This window comes from Falco cherrug, chromosome 5, assembly GCF_023634085.1.
Source record: "Falco cherrug isolate bFalChe1 chromosome 5, bFalChe1.pri, whole genome shotgun sequence".
NCBI lineage: Eukaryota > Metazoa > Chordata > Aves > Falconiformes > Falconidae > Falco > Falco cherrug.
In genome coordinates, this window is record NC_073701.1 from 25,637,808 (window position 1) to 25,657,723 (window position 19,916).

The 19,916-nt window shown below is 43.9% G+C and overlaps 1 protein-coding gene across 4 annotated transcripts in view; it reads right to left on the bottom strand.

The window, feature by feature from the left end:
* Positions 1 to 1,615: 1,615 nt before the first annotated feature.
* Positions 1,616 to 19,916, bottom strand: part of DENND5B (DENN domain containing 5B) — a 118,983-nt gene continuing 100,682 nt past the window's right edge. For all 4 annotated transcript variants that reach the window (XM_055711740.1, XM_055711738.1, XM_055711742.1 and 1 more), the window contains 9 exons: positions 16,162 to 16,290; positions 14,668 to 14,789; positions 12,624 to 12,769; positions 10,760 to 10,878; positions 9,412 to 9,599; positions 7,748 to 7,830; positions 7,454 to 7,580; positions 6,470 to 6,644; positions 1,616 to 5,618 (listed from right to left, as the gene is read on the bottom strand). In XM_055711740.1, the coding sequence (XP_055567715.1) occupies positions 5,435 to 5,618; positions 6,470 to 6,644; positions 7,454 to 7,580; positions 7,748 to 7,830; positions 9,412 to 9,599; positions 10,760 to 10,878; positions 12,624 to 12,769; positions 14,668 to 14,789; positions 16,162 to 16,290 (1,273 nt within the window). In that variant the 3' untranslated portion in view covers positions 1,616 to 5,434. The remainder of the gene's footprint in view (positions 5,619 to 6,469; positions 6,645 to 7,453; positions 7,581 to 7,747; positions 7,831 to 9,411; positions 9,600 to 10,759; positions 10,879 to 12,623; positions 12,770 to 14,667; positions 14,790 to 16,161; positions 16,291 to 19,916) is intronic.

Below are 19,916 nucleotides of genomic sequence, written 5' to 3' on the forward strand. Positions count from 1 at the left end.
ACAGCTTTCCACTGACAAATCAGCTCCACAGGGGCTTTGGCAGACAGTTTACCTTAACCAGCCACTGGATAGCAGACCTGTACAGGTATTTTCCCATTCCCTTCACATTCTGGGCTGAGCTCAAACCAACTTAAAATGATACATTTCTGATAGCATAGCAGGAGAGAAAATAGGAATATCAGCAATGAAATGATCCCTGACTGCAATGACAGCAGCCTCAACCTCCGAGCTGATGGGGTGACAGACAGGGAAGCAGCTTTGCTCTTAACTTGAGCCCAATTCGTTCCAACCAGCTTACCTGAAATGCTGGAAAGGAACAAACTAGATTGGTGAGCTATTTCAGCTCCCACCCATGCAAGTTTTCTGACAGTTTTCTCCTACTTACCCTTTGCAGAAAACATTGTAATGTTCCCAGACTGCATTAATGACAGTGCAGTGGAGAGGAAGTTCTTTGAATTTCCTTATCTGGACAAGTTTAGTCCTGCTTTACTTCAAGTACTTACTGCCTTTAAGATGCCAGAACCCACTATCTCTGATTTACGTACTTAAGCCTAACACATTTTGTAAGGAGGTGTATTAAGCGTGGCCACTCCTCCTATTGAAATTTGACCACAAGCAGCTCTATGGATTTTATTCACATGTATGGGATCCTATAATTTGGCTGCCACACTGTTGTTAAACACCAGTATCATTAAATAATGTATTTCAAGATTCTCACATTAATGGTCCCAAAGCTCTGAGACTTTCAGTCCTCTCCTTAGATCCTTTGCCTTTTCAAAACCAAGAGTTAAAACGAATGAGCAGACATGCCCCACCTCACATGCACCATGCACACACACATGCAGGGAACTGCATTTCAGCTACGCAGTTTTCAAAAATTCTCCTATTTTTGCCAATTCCAGCAGGGCTAAAGCTGAGAGGGACAGGGTGGGGGGCATTTCTGAAAATCCAGTCCAACTTAAGCCTTTAATTACTAAGCAGGGTATTTCACTATCATTCATTTGCACTTTTTTTGTTGCAGGCACCCATCTCTCTCTTCTCCATCAACCTCTCTTCTAATGGGACATGCTAACTGGCAGACTGGAGGGCATGAGTTTCATTCCAGGTTTTTAGCCCTGTGTTCAAATTTCAGGGCGACCCACGTCAAGAGAGGAAAGAGACACTTGGCTGCAGTTATTCCCATGTTTCCCATTTGTTGCCGACAGGATCCCACCGCGCCTCTTCCCACTCCTCCCCGTGCAATAGCTACGGAGAGAGCAACGCAGACTGCCTAGCAAATGCCACCCTGGAAAGAGCTAAACTTCACAGGGATCCCATTTTCCTCCTTCCATCAGCCACACCTTCCACCTAAGCCTTGAAAATGAAGAGCTGGTCAGACTCGGCACAGTCAGACTTCTGTGTCAGGAGAGGCAGAAGGGCAGGTTTTGAGAGCGGACCCTCACAGCCTTTCTCCTCCTTTTTGCTCCAGCAAGTTCCCGGTACCAGGAGACTGTCAGCTGAATCATTTTGTTCAACTTACTCCCTTTACGGAACATGCCCTCCAGGTTCAGATCAGTTCTTTAGCTTGGGACTCTAATGTCTTGGTTCCTCTGCAAGGAGAAAGTGACACCAACCATTATTCTCACAGTTTTATTTGTAAAGGACATAGCATGAAAAGCTGTATTTCAATGTACTTCAAAACCTGAAAAACCCATGTCAGTTTGTGGTATGTATGTTAAAGTGCTTGATATAACAATACTTTTACTAATGTCGTCTTGAAAATAATCCAGTTCTTATTCAGTTAGTAATAATGTAAAGACAAAATATACTTAATGAAGACATTTAAGGATCGTTGTAAGCTATACAGGGCACATTTGTACATTTCAAGTGTAACATACAGTATTTCCCCTTAAGATGCACACCTTCATTTGATTGAAAGAAGGAATTTTCTCAAATATGCCATTGCACAACTATTCTAAAAAGACATTTTAGAACAATGATACCTAATTACACAAACCAACTCAGAATAAACATGAGTAGATTTTTCCCTAAACAGTAGAATTTCATTCGTTTCAGAGAATTATAAATACACATTTTGTACATAGTGAGGCATTTGATTCTCTGACTCCCTCAAGTTACCATGCTGGGTGTTAGTATAACAGGACTATGCAAACTCAGACATCTGTAGATGGGTATTGGACAGGATTTTTTCTTTTTTCTTTTTTTTTTTTTTAAAAAAAAAGCAGATACCAAAGAGCTTTGGTCTTTTCCAAGATTCCCTTTCTCAACCAAAGAAGGTGCTTTAACACTGAAGTAAAAACTGTGTTAGCTTAGAAGAATCCTGATGGGTTTCTCACCATTCTAGTGGGTAGAATGATTTCTGTAAACCTTACAGAAAAAACCTCACAGTTTCCAACAAACAAAAGTGGTCTACTAAAAAAAAAAAAAGTAATTATACATGGCAGAATAAAAACTCACTACAAAGAACCGTACTCCCAAGGTTGTCAAATAACTAGTCTTCTAGGAATCTGAGGCACTCAGCTGTGCCCCTTTCAACATATCTTAGGGTGTTTTATTGCCTACAAGGAAATATTAGACATACATACTTTTTATTGTACTATTATAATATGATGTGAAAACTGACAAAACCAAGCAAGTCAACACTTGCTGAAAAAGCTGACATGAAGTTGTGTTGAAGTTAAGTGCTAAAGGTTCCTTAACGTAGTTTAAATGGGGGAAGGCCCTGTTCTGAATTTTAAATTCCTCAGGTTTTGATTTATTTTAACTTCAGAAAGACTTTTTGTAGTTATTGCCCTTTTGTCTGTGTGTGGTTTATTCATCTATGCTTGACCTTTAGAGATGCTCACATTTCTACTTTACCCTGCTTGCACTTAACCCATGTCACATTGGATTAATGTTATGACTGATTAAATAATAAATAGTCTTTGGAGAAGTATACAGCAGTATACTTTTGAGAAGTATCCAGCTAGCAAATGCAGATGCTGCTGTGAAGAAATCCAAGGTTATCATTTCAGTAAAATGAAAGTCACTTAAGACTTGGTTTGGGCGTGAAAAAATCATGTATAGCAGTCATTAGACATAAAAGGCTTGAGCTGTAATAGAAATCAAAACATCCTAAGCAGTCATTACCAAATAATGCTGCCACATGGTTTCTGGTGCTAAATGTATAATTTATTGATAGAGTTAAGTACTAAGGATGCAGTTGCAGCTGAAGGCTTGTCATGCATCTTCTGCTGACTTTAAGCAGACCAGCCTGGCTACACAGAAAACCCTAACACTCCAAATGTCACATTTCTGGAAATGTAAAAGAGATGTCACACAGCTGTGGGCTCTGACTACTTACTCATGACACCATTCATAAGCCTTTACGTTAGTTACTCACACCCACTGTAGTGACATGGCGGTGCTGCCTACAGTATCTGGGATGAGTTCAGTCAGTTTAGGGAAGTACAAGCCTCGAAGGAAAGAACAGCTATTAAAAACTGGAACCCTCATTGAAGTCAATGACTCCCTGACAGTGTTATTTTACTTCTTTCTTAGAAACAAAAAAACTTCTATAACATAAAACTCTCCTTCTAATGAAACAAAGTCACACGAACAGTTTTCTTCTGGCTGGGAATATGACGTGAAACTTTGATGCTAAAGTGAGTGCTGTCATAAGAACTGGACAGCTGAAGGACCACAGGAAAGGAGAGAAGCTTGACAAAAGGCAGGTAAGAAAGCAAACCCTAATTCTCATCCTCTTTCCTTTTCCTTAGCTCTCATCCCTCTCTCTACCATGTGCACACTATATTGAGACCTGCAACTGCCCACCATTCCCAATGCCACTTGAGAGCACAGTGCGAGGCAAAACACTTACAGTACCAGTTTGGGGCCTTTCCCAAGCCACAGCTGACAGTGAGACATCCACAGAAACCTGCTGACAAAACGGCCAAGATCATAGGGAATAAACAAGGGAAAACAAACACCTATATTTAAACTAACCTCCAAAACCTAAAACTAGATGAACTTAACTATGCCCTCAAATCCTTCCAACTCCCATCCACAAGAATGGAAAATACACTCTGTATTTGCCGCATGGTATCCGCAAGAGGATTTTAATGTAATCTCTTGTTAAATTTTTAGCATACAAGATTTCAGTTGTTCTCAGCTCCTCTTCAAGAGCTGTACCTATATATACAGGCTGTATTAAGTAATATATTAACTGGAAAGAGTGTAGGAGAGGAGCCTCAAAATACCAAAGTGAGATTCTTTTCTTTTCCTCTTTTTGCCTTTTTTTTTTTTTTTTTGGGGGTAGCTGGATAATAATAATTAAAAAAAAGTAATTAAAGATCCTGTACTTCCTAGAAACACTCATTTTGTGGGATAAAGGAAGACTCATAACCTATCAGCATTTCAAAATCAGCTGATACAGTTCAGTAGCACAGCAACATCGGTGTCTGTGGCTCTACAGCAATGATTCTTCTCAAGTACAGCAAGAATTTGGTATGAACCAAATTCCTCAACATGGAGGGGGGGAAAGAAAAAAAAAAAAAAAAAAAAAGTCATCCACAACACAAACTGGCTGAGGGCAAGGGGGAATCACCAGAACATCTATACAGGCAAGGGACACACTGCGAGTCAAGCAAGCCATCATTCCCCATCTCGGGTTGCAGCAGCACTGCTTAAACAGGTCTCCCATGCTCTCAGGCTCAGAGGCTGACAGCAGTCCTCCTCAACAGTGTTTAAGCATTTCAGCACTTGTCTCCCCTTTTGGAGATCAACAGAAGTGACACAAAAGACCTTACAGAAAAAAAATGACAACTCACAACTTCTGTGCATGGAAAGGGTTGAGTCTTCAAACAAAATGAAAAAAAGACGAACTAAGAGAGACCATGTACAGTAGGGTAAAACAGCATATGCTTACAACATTTCCAAGAGTGAGACAATCACAATGGCTACGTAAGGGTATTTGCTGTATTAATTTGCAATACCTGAAAAAAAGCCCTGCTGAGTTTGCGCTGTATTTACACATTGATTGGCTTCTTCCTTGCAAGCAAGTAGCGGCATCCCTTCCCACCTTAGTCCTTCCCTCCCCCCAGTCCTTCCCCTGGGTTTAAGCTACTCATAGTCAGAACAAGAACATTCAGTCTAAGAAAAATTTCTTAGAGAATATAATTTCTTAAAGAAGATAGCATATTTACACACATCTAACACATGAAAATACTCTATTTTATACTAAATTTATGTTTCAAATAAACTACAATACTGCATCTTAGCTTTCTGCAGCTTTAGAGGACAGTCCCCATTGGGCACAAACTGGGTTCCTACTCCCATTTCAACCAGCAGCTTGGCCTTACAGTGGTGCACTACCATCGCATTCAAGTCCTGACAGGTCTCCAGTTGTGGTTTGCTTGCTTGGGAAAGGAAAAATGAAGTTCTCAGCAAAGCCATGCTAAACATCCACTCCTTTAATGAGCGATCCTTCTAGGATGATGTTGAAATCTTGCAATGTCTGTAGGACTCTGATGAGGGAGTTGACAGTCATGCGGTCCCGTAGGAGAGCATTCTCCTCATACATCCTTGTAATGGGTGGGCACTCTGCCAGCAACGGGATCCACTGAGAGAGCAAGTGGTCCCTGCAAAGGGGATGAAAGAAATTAATTTAGCATCAAGTACAATAGATCTCAAACTGAAATTCTTCTCCAAGAACACAGCCCAAAACATGCACTCTTTTTGCGGGTTATACATGTTTGCACATAAAAGTTTCCTGTATAATCATAACCCTTGATTTTGTTAGTAAAATACAGGTAACTGAACATACTGTAGGAATCAAGATGGAAAGATATCAGCAGAATTGGACAACTGACTTTGGAGAATTCAGCAACTTTTTCAGATCAGGAACAGGGGATACAATACTCAGGAAAAAACAACAGACTGTTTTCCACCTGGTTTCCAGACAGACAAGACAAAAGTGGTACTTATTTCTAGACATACCAACTTCCACCCTCCAAAATACAACTAAGCACTGCCCCCACCCCTCCCCAAGTACAAGACAGAAAGCATCCTATTAGGAAAGAAAGACTGCCCTGGAATAGTTTTCTCAAAATTATAACAGACATCCCATTTTCAAAGGCAAAGTGATTCAATAAGGATTTAGAAATGCACCAGCTCTTGCAAAGAAATTCTGCATTCCCCAAGCCAGCACTTCATCAAAAATACAATTTCAAGACAAATTTCATACATATGCCTGTCAAGCTAACAGTTATAAAAGAGCTCAAAACATTTTTAGCAGTTTAGACACTAGCCATGTATCATTATTGTTTCTTGGCTCCAATTTTTCATGTAGTATTAAAGCTGCCTAAAATAGGTACTGGTTAATAGACAGGTATGAGATGTCTTAAAATGGAAAACTAAAGGAAACAAAACTGGTGTAAAAATATTCTAGTCTCATGCAAAACGACACATACAACAAAGAGCAGTTAGGTACCTTGTCCCCAGGCAAACCAGAATTTGAAATTTGCCATCCTTTCCAATGTTCCTTGGAGCTGTATTGATGGCGTTCACATAATGACAAAAGGTTTTGCATGAAGATCTCTGAAGCAAAAGGGCCTCCTCATTGTCTCCAATCTGGTCACTGGTTTCAAAGTAAGCAACAGCTTTCTCTGTGGTAGAGAGAAAATCAGAACCCAGTGAGCAGAAGTACTTCATTGTGACATAGAATAACGCAAGGGAATCCTTAAAAAAAACAATGTGCTGAGAGCTATTGCACAGTTTATATATGGATTCCTCACTCTGAAGACCGTAAGTAGGTGGTGATCTCCACCTTTGCCACACAGCAGTGGTCAGCAGACTGGCTGATGTCTAACACAGGTAACATCAAGGAGCTGCACCGACGTACCTTACCAACAGTTTCATTGTAAGTGATACCATCAGCTTTGATTTCTCACCTTTTCTAAGTAAGAGCTTACCCTCAGGCTAAGTATCTCAACTTGTGAGCATGTTTTAAGGGAACAAGTATGTCTTAAATTACCACAACATAGGCCTACAGATAAGCATCACCATAAGACCAGTGCAGTGATTAGAAGAGTTCCCATAACAAGTAGAAATCTAAACCTTTCACTCCCTGTGCCTTTTCCCAACTCTCCCCTTAACATGGATTGCTACTCTACCCCAACCTCCAGCCTACCTTCTGTCTGGGTACAAAAGCAGCTGTTTGAACATCCACTTATGAATAAATGACTAGAATTCAAAGTGCTTTCAAATTGCTGCACAGATTCACACTCATCTAGTATATAAAGTTTAGTATTTCTCATCTACTGTCTTGTTTCTCACTGACTTTAAGCAACCTGGACCAAGTGCTAGGCAGAAACAAATGGCACCCTAGCTGACAAAAATCCAAGGCCTGTGTGTGAATAGTAATTTTGCCCTCGTCTTTCTCCTCCTCCTGCCTCCAAATCACATACCAGCTTACCTATGAAATCCCAGATGAAGACATTCTTATGAAAAATGCGAGCTGACTTGAATCCATGGTGGAAGACCTGCTCCAGTGCTGCAACCAGACCGTTTTCTCCACACAACAGAATGGTAAGGCTCCCTCTCTGTGGGGGAAAGGGAGAGTCTGTAAGTACAACTTGACTTGTTCATATGCCAGAAGCTTCAAATCTAAAGGTTATCAGTCTCTACTGGTACATCAGTTCCATTTCTGTTTATAAAAATACTTACATGCATTGCAGACACCAGACAAGTAATGAAAAGTAAGAAGTACCTCTTTCTCTGGCTTGTGAAAGTGTTTCACAATATTGTTCACAGCTTCCCCAATTCCTTCTTGGATCTGTCCTGCATTAGGCTCTGTGAAATGATTGAAAACATACTAGCTGAATATACCAACTTTAAAACATTCATCAAATTTGTATGATAACATAGCTTGAACTGCGGGAATTATTCTGTTTCTTTAAAAGAGTTCAGGCAATCATTTGTCTTGGGTAAACCTGACCCTTAAATACAAGCAACTGATGAGCAGCCCTGGAATAGTCAAATAAATCACCCTACTTAAAAATGCACAACCCAGGGATCTGGCTTGATTAATATTTTATTTGAGTTAATCATATCTTGCTCATCACACAGAGCACAGCAACCTTCACACGAAGAGACATGGGCTGAAAAGTTGTTGCCCAGTCATTTGACCCCTACATGACAGGCCAGAAAACCCAGCACTAATTAATTCCCGACTTGAACCTGCCATGTTTTATTGAGGCAAAACGACTACCTATTTACGGCACATGTCTAGTCATTGTACCAGCGCGAGGGGCCACAGGCAGAGAATATTCCTTATTAATGATTCCAAGAGTAAGTCATCTTCTGCGGTAAAACATATGCCACATTTCTGCTCTGAATCTATTTAGCTGTATGCCTCTGTTACTGAATCATGCCATGCCTCCACCTGCCGCCACCTCATCTTCTACACAGGTACCTGCAGAAAATTATCTAGTCCCTCATTCACTTTCTGATTAGAAGCACACTGAACTTTTAAAACTTCATTTTAAGCATATGTTTTCCAGACTTCAATCATTTTCATGGCTCTTCCATGAGTCCTTTCTAGTTTTTCAGGCATATGTAGGTTGCTATTAGCTTGTCCTACAACTGTTATTTTGGAAGCATGGTGTAATTAATTCAGTATCATTTCAGTACACGATGCCCTCCAGTCTTTGGCAGGTCTAACACAGAGCCTCAAGTAGCTCACCAGACAAATGAATTACTGGGCCTTAGTGTTCTCAGACCTAAGGAAATGCTCTGGTGCCTGCTCCTCCAGCTAATATGGACTCGCACATGTGAAGAGCTGCAGTGGTCCCGCGGTGGTTTTTAAATGCTATGTTACTCCTGGAGGCTAATCTTTCCTTGCTTCACATTTCAGCAGTCATGTCCTCTTAATTTTACAGGAGCTGCACAGATTTATGAATCTACACTGTGCGCATCTGTATGCTTTAGCAGAGAGTGCCTCACGTGGCCCTTACAGTCCCATGGCCTGCTGTAGCTAGGTGCAGTTACTCATAAAAAGCTAATTTTAGGGATGTGAATTTCATGTCCCCTAGGGTCCCTCTGGAGACGCGCTCCCGCAGAAGGTAGTTCACAGCATCCACGTGAAAGCTCTGAACTGCCCTTCGGAGAGGACTGTCTTCCCACCGACTGCGAAGTGAGCCGGGAAACTGAGCAGCCCCAGCTACTGCAAATTCTGCTGCCTCCTCCTCCCTCACCTCACAGCCCCGTGCTCCACCAAGAGACCGTTACCTCTTGTCAGATGCGGACATTGAAAGAGGCAATGTCTACAGCCACAGAGCAAGCCGCAGACACACAAACCAGGACAGGGAAAACTCATCAGCTTGCTGCCCCCTTCTCGAGGGCCCCGGTGAGAAAGGAAAGGAAAAGACTTACTGGTGTTCTTCCCTGTGAGGGAAGTGATGCTCAGTCGTCGAGCCGTGGTAGGAGATTTCTGCTGGGGTGGGGTACGGCACTGTTTTCCCAGCTCTTCATCAGACGTGGAGGACACCAGCTCTCCAATGAGTATTCGCTCCAAACTGCCATCGTCAACTCCCTTTCCCAGCCATCGTCCACAGGGAAACCTGCCGCACACCCAGGACAAGCACAGGTCAGCCGCCCAGGTAGTCTAGCTTGATCTCAAAGCCAGAGGGACAGTTAGCACCCAGCAAACACTTCTGATGGGCAGGGAATACTCTGTAGCCAAAACCTTTTCACAAACCAGAACTCAGCAGGCAGCATCCCCTGTACCATCCTTAGGAAAAGGGAAATATGCAAAGCTTGCATGCAAGCACGGGACAACAGAAAGCATTATACGCATCTGTCATGGTCCACATCTTGATTTCTGCTGGGTTATTTTTCACTTGCAACCACAACTGATATTCAGCCTTTAAAAATATTGCGATGATTAATAATTAAATCCCCACACAGACTTCCCACCCAGCTGCAGCCATGACATCTCCTCGTACTCAAACCTCACCTCATATTTTATTGCTGTACTTTTTGACCCCATCTGCAGTCCTAATAAAATCCATGCATATGTCCATACCCAGAGTCCTTGTACCCCGTTTCCTCCTAGTTTCCCCCATACACTGTGGCCAACCCTGAGCTCTGGAGCACACCTCTCTGAATTATAGTTTTCCAAGTCCACGTTTATAAAAAAAAAATAATAATTAAGTGTGCTTAGCCAGATGTTTTCTAAAACCAATGATGAGTTAGAAAATCATTTCAACACCAAAGGCATGTACTTAATAGAAGATTAAGACATTATCAAAGCCTTTTATTTTCCTGTAATCTGAGTTTCTGTACATTTGTTACAGAACTTAGACATTTGAATATTTTTAAAAAGAAAAAGAAACCAAAGACTTGTCCTAAACTGTCATTCCAGCTCTTGGGGGTTTAAAGAGTTCATTTGTCCCTCACCTTACTTTAAATCAAGAGACTTAATTATTAGAGACAAACATATGAATTACTTCATAAGTATCCATACTGTCTGTCCTGTCTCAGAGAGATGCAAAGAAAATCCTACATTTAAATCTCGTTTGGTATTTATCAGTTTATTCGACTCCAACTACGGCTTCTGAAATGAGAGCACTAGGGGTGGGGGAGACGAACCCAACCCTATCAGGTACCCAAATCCATTCACAGTGCTCCATTAACTGAGGAGAAGATGAATGCCTTCTTGCTTTCTCTAGATTTAACAAGTAAGAATTTCAGACAAAGAAAATTAAAACTTGTTGCTTACTTGTACGTGTGTCCTGTTATTTCATTTCTGACCATGACACAATCAACCAGCCACTTGGCTAGTAGCCCTGAGTTGTCATGACCAATCTGAACAGTCGTCAGCTTCCCTAAATTCTGGCACTGAAATGAATAACAGTTTTTACTTACTTTAAAAAACAACAGACAACACACACCCCCGCCACATGCACACATATGGTCTTAAATGTATGTTTTTACTTAGTTTCCTTTGATTTATAGAGCAAGTATTTCCAACCAAACATGCAGAGCATTTTGAAAAGCAGGTTAATTATTTTAAGACAGGAGAAAATAAATAACTTGAAACAAAACTATTAAAAGCTTGTGAAGAGTTTACATTCTTTGTTGTGAGCACTCACTGAGTATTTCTGAGAAGTATTAATTACAAATTTCTGAGCTAAGTTGATAAAAAGGTATGCTTTTGTAGAATAAATAGATCTTCAGTACAAACAGCTTTTCAAAAATGCATTTTGAGCATACTGACCTTCAGCTGACTCCCTCTACACTACGAAGCAGTCCCTAGATCCTTTATTATTTTCAAAGATCAATTTGCTTAAGACAAAAATCACTAACGTGAAACTCTTAACAGCATAAAGAGACAGAACAAGGAAAACAAGGGACCGTGAATTCCAGTGCGATATGTAATTGTAGGTGGGGCTGGCAGCAACATCTATTAACGTCACCTAAACACTCCCCTTGCAGACCCTGGTTTTCGTTTCTTCTAATACTGCCAAACAAGCTGCTTGGGCTGACATTTTCCATAGTGGGTGGCTACCCAAGATGATATTTTAGGAAAGCTTCAGCCAAAGGAATAATCCAGAACAGTGTTAGCATGGTCCTTAGAAAAGTCTAAATATGTTATTTTGCTTGTTAGAAGCCTGGAGATCTTCTCTACAAAATACTAACATCTGAATGAGAGGCAGCCATTGTATCATGAAAATAGCCTCCCCCTCTCTTCTCTGTCAAAATCTACCTGTATTTGCAAGTGTGGGTTTTTAAATTGTTGTTAAAGATTGGTCCACATATGCTCAATGGACACACCTTTAATTTTAGTGGCAGATTGTCCTACGAAATCACTTCTTACCGGATATGGTACAGCCTGGAGCTATAGGAGCCTGACGGGGCTTTCCCTGCAATTCCCGCTAGCAGGAATTGTTTTGGGGTGGCACCAAGCCAACCTGGAATTGATGGTGGGAAAGCAGAGGGGAATGCCGGGCAGTCAAACACCAAGAGAAAACCACAGCAAGCATAAAGAAGAGAGCCCGACGGGGACAGCAGCTCAGCGGTTTGCCGGGGGTAGCGCCTGAAGCTGGGAAGCCGAAGAGCTCAGGGGTTAGACTGGCTGGCTGGCAGGAAAGCGGCAATGCCGGACAGGGAACTGGAGTAGGAGGAGAAGAAATTTGGGACTGGCCAGAGGTAGAACGGGACCTGGGTGGCAGTAAGCGGGGAGACAGATTGAAAGAAGGGAAAAGAAACTTGGAAGGGAAACGAAGAGCCAAAAATGAGGAAGGAAGGAAAAAAAAAAAAAAAAAAAGGAAAATTAGGCAAGGAGATATGGGAGGGAATGAGATGCAGAAACGGGTTGGCCAGGTGAGAAGAGGAGCCAGGGACAGGGACAGCAGTGAAGCCGGCGGTTAAAGGTGTGTGCTCACAGGGAGCTTCCATCTAGCGCAGGAAGGGCAGGCAGCGCTGTTTTCCCAGCACATATTTGAAGGTATCAATGACCTTAAAAACCTGCACAGAATCTGAAATGCTGTGATCTTAAGACAATAAATCCAACCTTCACCAAATCAGTCTATTTGTAAGCATGTTTCAAATCGAAAAGTAAAATGTAAAGAGCACGTACTCACCTCAAATGTCATTTCTAGGTGGTTTTTAGGAATCTGCATTACACCTGTGTCCCCTAGTTCTCCTGATACACATATCCATGGGTTTGATGTGGTTATTGCATTGCTTAGTTTTTTGATAGGAATTATCACTGACCTATAAGGGATCACTAAGAACAGGAAGGGGGGAAAATAAGTTAGTTGTGACTTTTTTTTTTTGTCCTTCCCTTAGAGTAGAGTTTCTGGGGCAACCCCTTGAAGGCAAGCTCTTGTCCCACGTCTCAGCACCCTGACAAGGAGCACCCTTCTCTCTTCTCCCCATAAAGGCCGAGATGAACCTTGCTGCGGCGGCAGAGACTCCCCCCTCACGGGGGGTCAGAGCAGCAGCCCCCCTCCAGCCAGCTGCGAGCGAGAAGACGCAGCCCCACGGCCCGGCTCGGGGGAGCCTCCACCGCACTCACCGCTGCCAGCAGCCCCCCCGCCGCCGCAGCTGCCCCCGCCGCTCACGGTTCAGCGGGGGGCTCGGTGCTGCCTGCCCTCGGTGCTGCCTGCCCTCGGTGCTGCCTGCGGGCATCGGGGGTGGGGGTGGGGGGTGGTAGGCAGGGGCAGCGCGGCCGGGGGGGGGGGGGGGGGCAGGCGGGGGGGGGCAGCACCGGGGGGGTGGTGGGCAGCACCGGGGCAGCGGTACCGCACGGTGGTGCTGCAGCCCCGCAGCAGAGCCGGCCGCCTTGCCGCAGCGCCGGGAGCCCGCCGAGGGAAGGGGCTGAGCCCCGTGTGCGGCAACCGCCGTCCCCGCAGCCGGGAAGGAGTTGGGGGGCTGACGGCAGGTGACAGGGCGAAAGGAATGTCAGAAATGCCGGCAAAGGATGGTAACGCCATAGCCAAAGTCCCAAGTCTTATGTGTCTCGGTGGACATCCCCCCATTATTATTATTATTATATTTATTATTATATATTATTATTATAATTATAATTATTATGATGATGATTATGTGTATGGTTATTATCATCATTATCGTTATAACTATTATTACTATTTTATTATTCTGCTTTTAAATCTGCACCACCCACACATGCCTAAGACAAAGACTGCCACCCACCCCGGTTTGGATTTGACTCAGATACTGCGTACTAGCACCGCAAGACTCTCCTGTTTCACAAGCTGCCTTTTTGGCTGGGTAAAATAAGCCAGGCTTTTTACTTTTTGTGTGCCATACAATGATACTGCACTCAAAAAACCACCCTCAAATTCCAAGTGCTTGTCCTACAGGGGAAAGCTGTCAAACTGGATGCCCTGCAGAAATAAGGTAATCAAGGATGAATAAATCTCTTTGTGCTGTGCTAGTTCTGAGGGGATTTATTGCTTTAAGAGGAGAAAAAGTAGACTGAGTGGCTGTTTTGACAGCCATGTAAAACTTGAGTCACTTCACTCTGAACAGGCAGGGAAATGAAGACCAAAGGCTGCCAAGGTGAATCCAAACAATTAGGTCAGCTTATGGGGTCCTGCTGCCTTTGCATTGCCCAGTGCTAGAAAGGAAGATTCATTTCCAGATTTCAATCCAACCCCTGCTCTCCTTCTTACAAGAGAGGAAGGGAAAGGGAACCTTTTTGGCATTTAAAGAGAAGCAAAAACAGATTTAAAATACACAGCAGAGCACAAGATGCCTTGTATTTCATCCTCCAAGACTTCCTCCTCCTCAGTCTGTGGCAAGCAGGCTGTTAGGATGCACACTTAGCCACGGCCGGGAAGAGCATTAGGATGTAGAGGACTTGTCTGGGAGGGAAGATGAAAGAGACTACACAGCTCTCGGCAAGGAAAATCAAGTGCTACAGCAGCACTCTCTGCTGATTACTCTCCTTTGTGCAATGCTCTTACGCAGAGCTCCCACACAACCTTGGCTATCCAGCTGGTTTCCCAGAGCAACACCCAGCACCCGTGAGCCTGGCAGCAACAACCACCGTTTCCAGAAAAGGGCTCAGCTACTCAGGCACCAGCAGCAGCATTTCTTACAAACCATGACAGCAACTAATTGTTGTTCAGGGGAAAAAAAAATGATTCTCCAACTCACTGATTGTGGTGAAGACGCTTGTGAAGCAGAAGTAATCCACAGCATTGAGTGAGAGCAGGTGATACAGAAACTGTTCCCGTTCTTCTTCACAGCGCAGGAAAGCATAACGCTTGTACAGTTTCCTGGTAGAAAGAAATACACCGCCTTTTTTGTTGAAAAAGCACCAAGTATCTTAAAAGGTGTTTGAATCTCAAAACACCAAAGGAAGAGTTGATCTTAATGGGAGCTATGAAAAGTGAGATTCCCCAGCTAACCCAAGCTGCTAGAAACCCATAGTGGGCATTTACCCCCTACGCTACACGTGGTTTACAGATCAGTCTTGGCTCCACACTACCATAGCAAGGCTACTGAGTTCATCTCATTAAACAATCAGTTTTGGTTTTGCTGCAAAGCAGAGATACAAGCTAACACTACTCACAACAGCAGACCCGAACCAACATCCAGCAACCTCATTTCTTCCCTGTGTCTTCCCACTGTGGAATAGCCTTGTCTAATTAACTTAATCTTCTTTCTGCTCCACACTGTGACAGAGGAAACTAAGCAGAAGACATCAAACCAGGGAGGGCACCGAGCACCAGCACGGGTCTTCCCACCACTCTTGCAGTTCAGTGAACTGAGTGTAAGTCACCTACTGCTCAAAGCAGTGCAAAGGCACACCAGGAGGTAGCCTGGCCCTGCTCTGAGAAAGCACAGAGCTTGTGACACTGCCTGTAGTCTGAAGGCAACAGGCTCCCAAAAAGCTGCTGGGGTAGATAGACGTAGATGAAACTTCAGGAAAAGACTGGTCTGCCACCGTGCCTTTAGCTGATCTCCCAAGAGGTGACCATCTCCAGCTACTTCTCTCTTCCCATTAGCAGATTTGAGTTTTTGGTAGCTTCTGGCATAAATCATGCATGTAACTCATCACAGAGCCAGAAGTGCAGGCAATAGCTAGGATGTTTTCATTTCATAAGGTTTGGGTTTTTTTTCTAAATGCATCACTGTGAGAAAATGAAGTCAGGGAACATCTACACAGGCAGATCCTTAAGTGTCTGTGCTTGCAAAAGGAAGCAAAGCTGGGGGAGCTGCTAAGTGGCTGGGAGGGCTGGCCTCTAACCCAGCTCATCCACAGTCAGGATGGGGCCTGCCTCTGGCTTGAGCCAACATCAGGCAGGGCTGCTGTGAGAAAAGGGGCATTCCTGCCCCTGCTGCTTCATTTGCACAAGACAGTGACTGTAGGGCCACAAAGCCGCTTGGATCAATGCACTGACCTGACCAAAAACTGACACCTCCTTCCTTAAAATTCCTTAAAATTAAAATGCAGACAAGCAGACTTCTGCCCTGCTGGGTGGGCAGTACCTCTCCCCCCAGCTACCCTCTGCCCTTCAGTCACTTCTAGCTGGAAACTACAGTACCCAAATGGGGTGCCCGGCTGCACCCCAAGCCTGCACAGCACCTTGACACACCACCGAGGAAAATGCGAAAGCGAAGTTTTGAGAAAAAAAGCCACCTTACTTGGCAAGTGCCTGGTTGGAAAGCAGCTGCTTCAGGTGCTGAGACAAAAGCTTCTTCTCCAGAGAAAGCCTTATCCAGGCTCGGGCTCGCCCCACATCAGTCTTTATCTCACTCATGTTCTGAACATGCCTGAAACGAGTGGGAAAATAAAATAAAAATAGGTTAATCATAAAAATCCTACATGCTTCAAACAGCAACATCCAGTGTGATGCAGCAGCTGAATTGCAAAATGTCTTCTGACATCATTTCTAGAGAAAGAGACCTTCAGCAGGGCCCCACAGATGCTGGCATGGGGACGTGGGGCAGCCCTTCCCAGGCATGGTGGGTTGCAACCCAGATGCACTGCAGCCCATATCAGCTGCTCTGTCCTGGCATTTGCTTGGCCGAGGTGAGCAGAGGTAGATTTGCTCACCCCTGCACTGCCTGAGGTAGGTGTCCTCACGGACACTGCTAACACTTAAAAAAAGCAGCCGCCGCATGAGACCCAGTTATATCATCGTCCTTCCCTCAAGCTGCTGACACAAACGGTTATGTCTGGGAGAGCAGAGGACAAATACATATCATAAGAGTTTCTCCAAACCACAGTTTGCTCTGAAGGCTCTAACAACCCCCTTGATAGCAGCAGCAATGGGAAATCTGACAAAAAGAGGATCGTCTGGGCAAAACCAGCAACAGGCAGTCACAAGCAGAACTGCATTTTCAGAGGTATGAGGGGCCCTTGTGTAAGTGATAATCTGAACAGCCCTCCACATGCTTGGTCTGTAGGAAAGCAGAAGTGTTCCATAGGAGCCTTCTTCTATGGTTTTGCTTTTCTTTTTTAAACTTCACATATATTTCATTTGGAGAATGCCGGAAACCCTAGTTTTAGAGCACAGGGAGCTTTAGAAGAGGAAGTGAAATGCCATGGCAGGGTGAAGCTGCTTCCAAAAACCCCCGACTTGGTTAATAAACAGCAAGAAATGTAAGTAACAGTTTCCAGCAGGAGAAAAGACAAGGCTGCAATTTCTTAATTTTCACGCAGTTTGCATGTTAAGTGCGCAGGCAGTTCAGCCCTCTAAACCTCTGTGGCAGGCTCCAAGTACCATTTGCTGAGTCTGAACTGATCTCTGTTGTGATCTCCTTCCCAACTCCTGCATCTTCCTTGAAGGCTCTCCATGCATTGCTGAGTGTTAGGGAATGTGGCAATATTTACTCCAAAGAAAATCCAACAAAGTTATGCTGTGACTGATGCTTTTTACGTTGACTAGTATAGTCTCACTGTCTCGTGCTTTCCCCCATCTGTTATATCCAAGTGCGTGCTTTGTGTTATATTTAGACCCTGTATTATTTGAGAAAAATACTCTCTTGTTTATAGAGTTTCTAGCATAACAGAATTAGGACCTTAAGGGCAAATTTGCAAAGTACAACTTAGTGCTGTCCAGAAATACAAGCTCGCTCTGCACAAATGAAGTAGATACCAGACACAGCTCAGTAGCACCGTTCTCCACCAGGCTGACCCACCGGATTTCTCAAAATACAGGTCAATTGCAAACCAAGCTGATATGTCTGCATCGCATGGCTCTCTGCTGTACCTATGTATCTGAAGTACCATCAGGAAGAAACAAACAGTAGGAGTAATGGTAGCTTACCAGTAACAAAACCTAGTCTACTTAAAATGCCTTTTTAAAAAAACAAGGTTGGGGGAAAAAAAGATACTTTTTCCAAAAAAAAAACCAAAACCAAAAAAAAACCCAACAAACAAACTTTGCTCCTGTTTCCTAACATGACACATGGATAATTCTCTGATGGACCAGGTGAGAGATACTAATTCTCAGTGAGCTGTAAAACAAATGTAGGAGGGCACATTACACTCATGTACAAGTCCCTGCCCTTCATAAGCAAGCTCAGCAGCCTCCCTCTGTCAGCAGTGATGCCTACCAGCTGAATTACTGTTGAGAGCCTTGCTCCTGGCACTGGAAAGCCCTTCCTGGCTCAGTGTGGCAGCCAGCATTAGACCTTCCAGCCCAGATAGCTGGGCACATGATCCAGAGTCCTTGAGAAACAGGATGTGGACTCAACTACATTGTGTTGAGACACTGTCCTCAGACATTTCAAGTCTTCTGAGATGGAAAACTCAAGTACAGGCTATCATCTCCCCCTCTCCCCTTCCCCCAGCCCAGTGCTTGGCTTGAATTACATCTGATATGAAACACTGAGTAGAATATGTTATTTTACTGTGAGAAGACTCAAGTACAGATGGACTCAACTTTATTCCATGCATGCTCTGAATCTCTTCATTACCTTTTTCTGGTTCAGACCAGATTGGCATTAATTGTGCATTTGGGAAACATAAGGATCTGCAATCATGCAGCTTGCCAGAGACATTAGAAAGATTCAGTAGTCAGTCTTGGTGTCAGCAAAAGCAGAGTGTAACAGAACAGAGCATTCAGGAGCTCCAATTTATTTTACGCTCAGTTGTGAGAGTCAAGCAGCTCTATTTTTATCAGTGACCTAAACATAAGCACTGTATGCTTACCACTGCACAGCAAACTCTTCTTGTCAGAGCCCTGAACAGCAATTTCAATGCGACTCCCTAGGTTGGGACTTGCTTTTAATCCCATTAGTAATAAAGAAAAATCTATTTACCTTGTCAAATGTAAGCCTGGGGTATGGCGAGACATACCCTCTGCAAATAGCTCTGCTGACGGAAGAGGTTACAGCTGCTCACTATCACCATGCCCCCAAGGACGGTGTGCATACTCCCCACCCCAGCACAGTCAGAAATGAGCCATACTAGCTCATTCCATGTAGGCAGCAGGTCTTTGCTAACCCAGCTTCTTTTGACTGCAGCAGGTTAAGCATCACTGCTGTGGACCCAGCACCTGGGGCTTGCACCTCTGCTGCAAGCTCCCCGTGGATGGGGAGGCACCACACAGGCATGAAAGCAAGCGCCGGCAGCAAGGAAGAGCTTGCCTGGAGGGGAAGGACCCCACACTTGAATCCAGCTGGACCAAAGGTTTCAGGGAGTTGCCTTGGCACTGTCTGATCTGGCTGGACACACAGCGATGTGCCCGAGGGGTGAGGCCATGCTGAAGGCAGGCTGCAGCAGGAGCCTGCCAGGGAGCTGGAAGAGGGCTGGGAGAGATGCTGCAGATCCCTGCCTGGAGGAAAGGCTGAAGGGCATACCCCCAAACACACTTGTGCAGAGACTCTCCATGCAAAGAACCAAAATAAACATCTTGAGCATCTTTCTTACCACATCCAAGATGCCTGGCTTTGCGAGGGAGGCAGAGGACACACCACGTTACCTGTAGCACAGGCTTATCACACATTCAGAGCGTGACTGTGATTCAGCCCTGTTTTTTAAGTTGTTTACATAACCTTACATGAGCCATCAAAAACAAGCCATGCTTAGGTAATGCTTAACCCTCTAGCCATTAGTTCAGTTAGCACCATAACCCCGGCAATTTAACAATTACCCATCCTTCTAACCTCAGCATAAATCTGTGTGTGCAAACAAATACTAAGCAACATTCCTTCCAAGCAGGAGAAAGTATGCCATGAGATTACACATGGCAAATTCAACTCACCATCTGCCCAGCATTTTCTATGACCAGACATGTTTTTGGACAATCAAGAATACCCAAGATATTACAAAAATTAATGTTCTGCTTCTGTACTTTTTCTCTGAAAAGCAGCAGAAACAGTCCTGTGATTCAAGGAAGAGAGCTCAGATCCAAGCTGGGCTTTCATTACTCAAGTGGAAGTACGTGGAA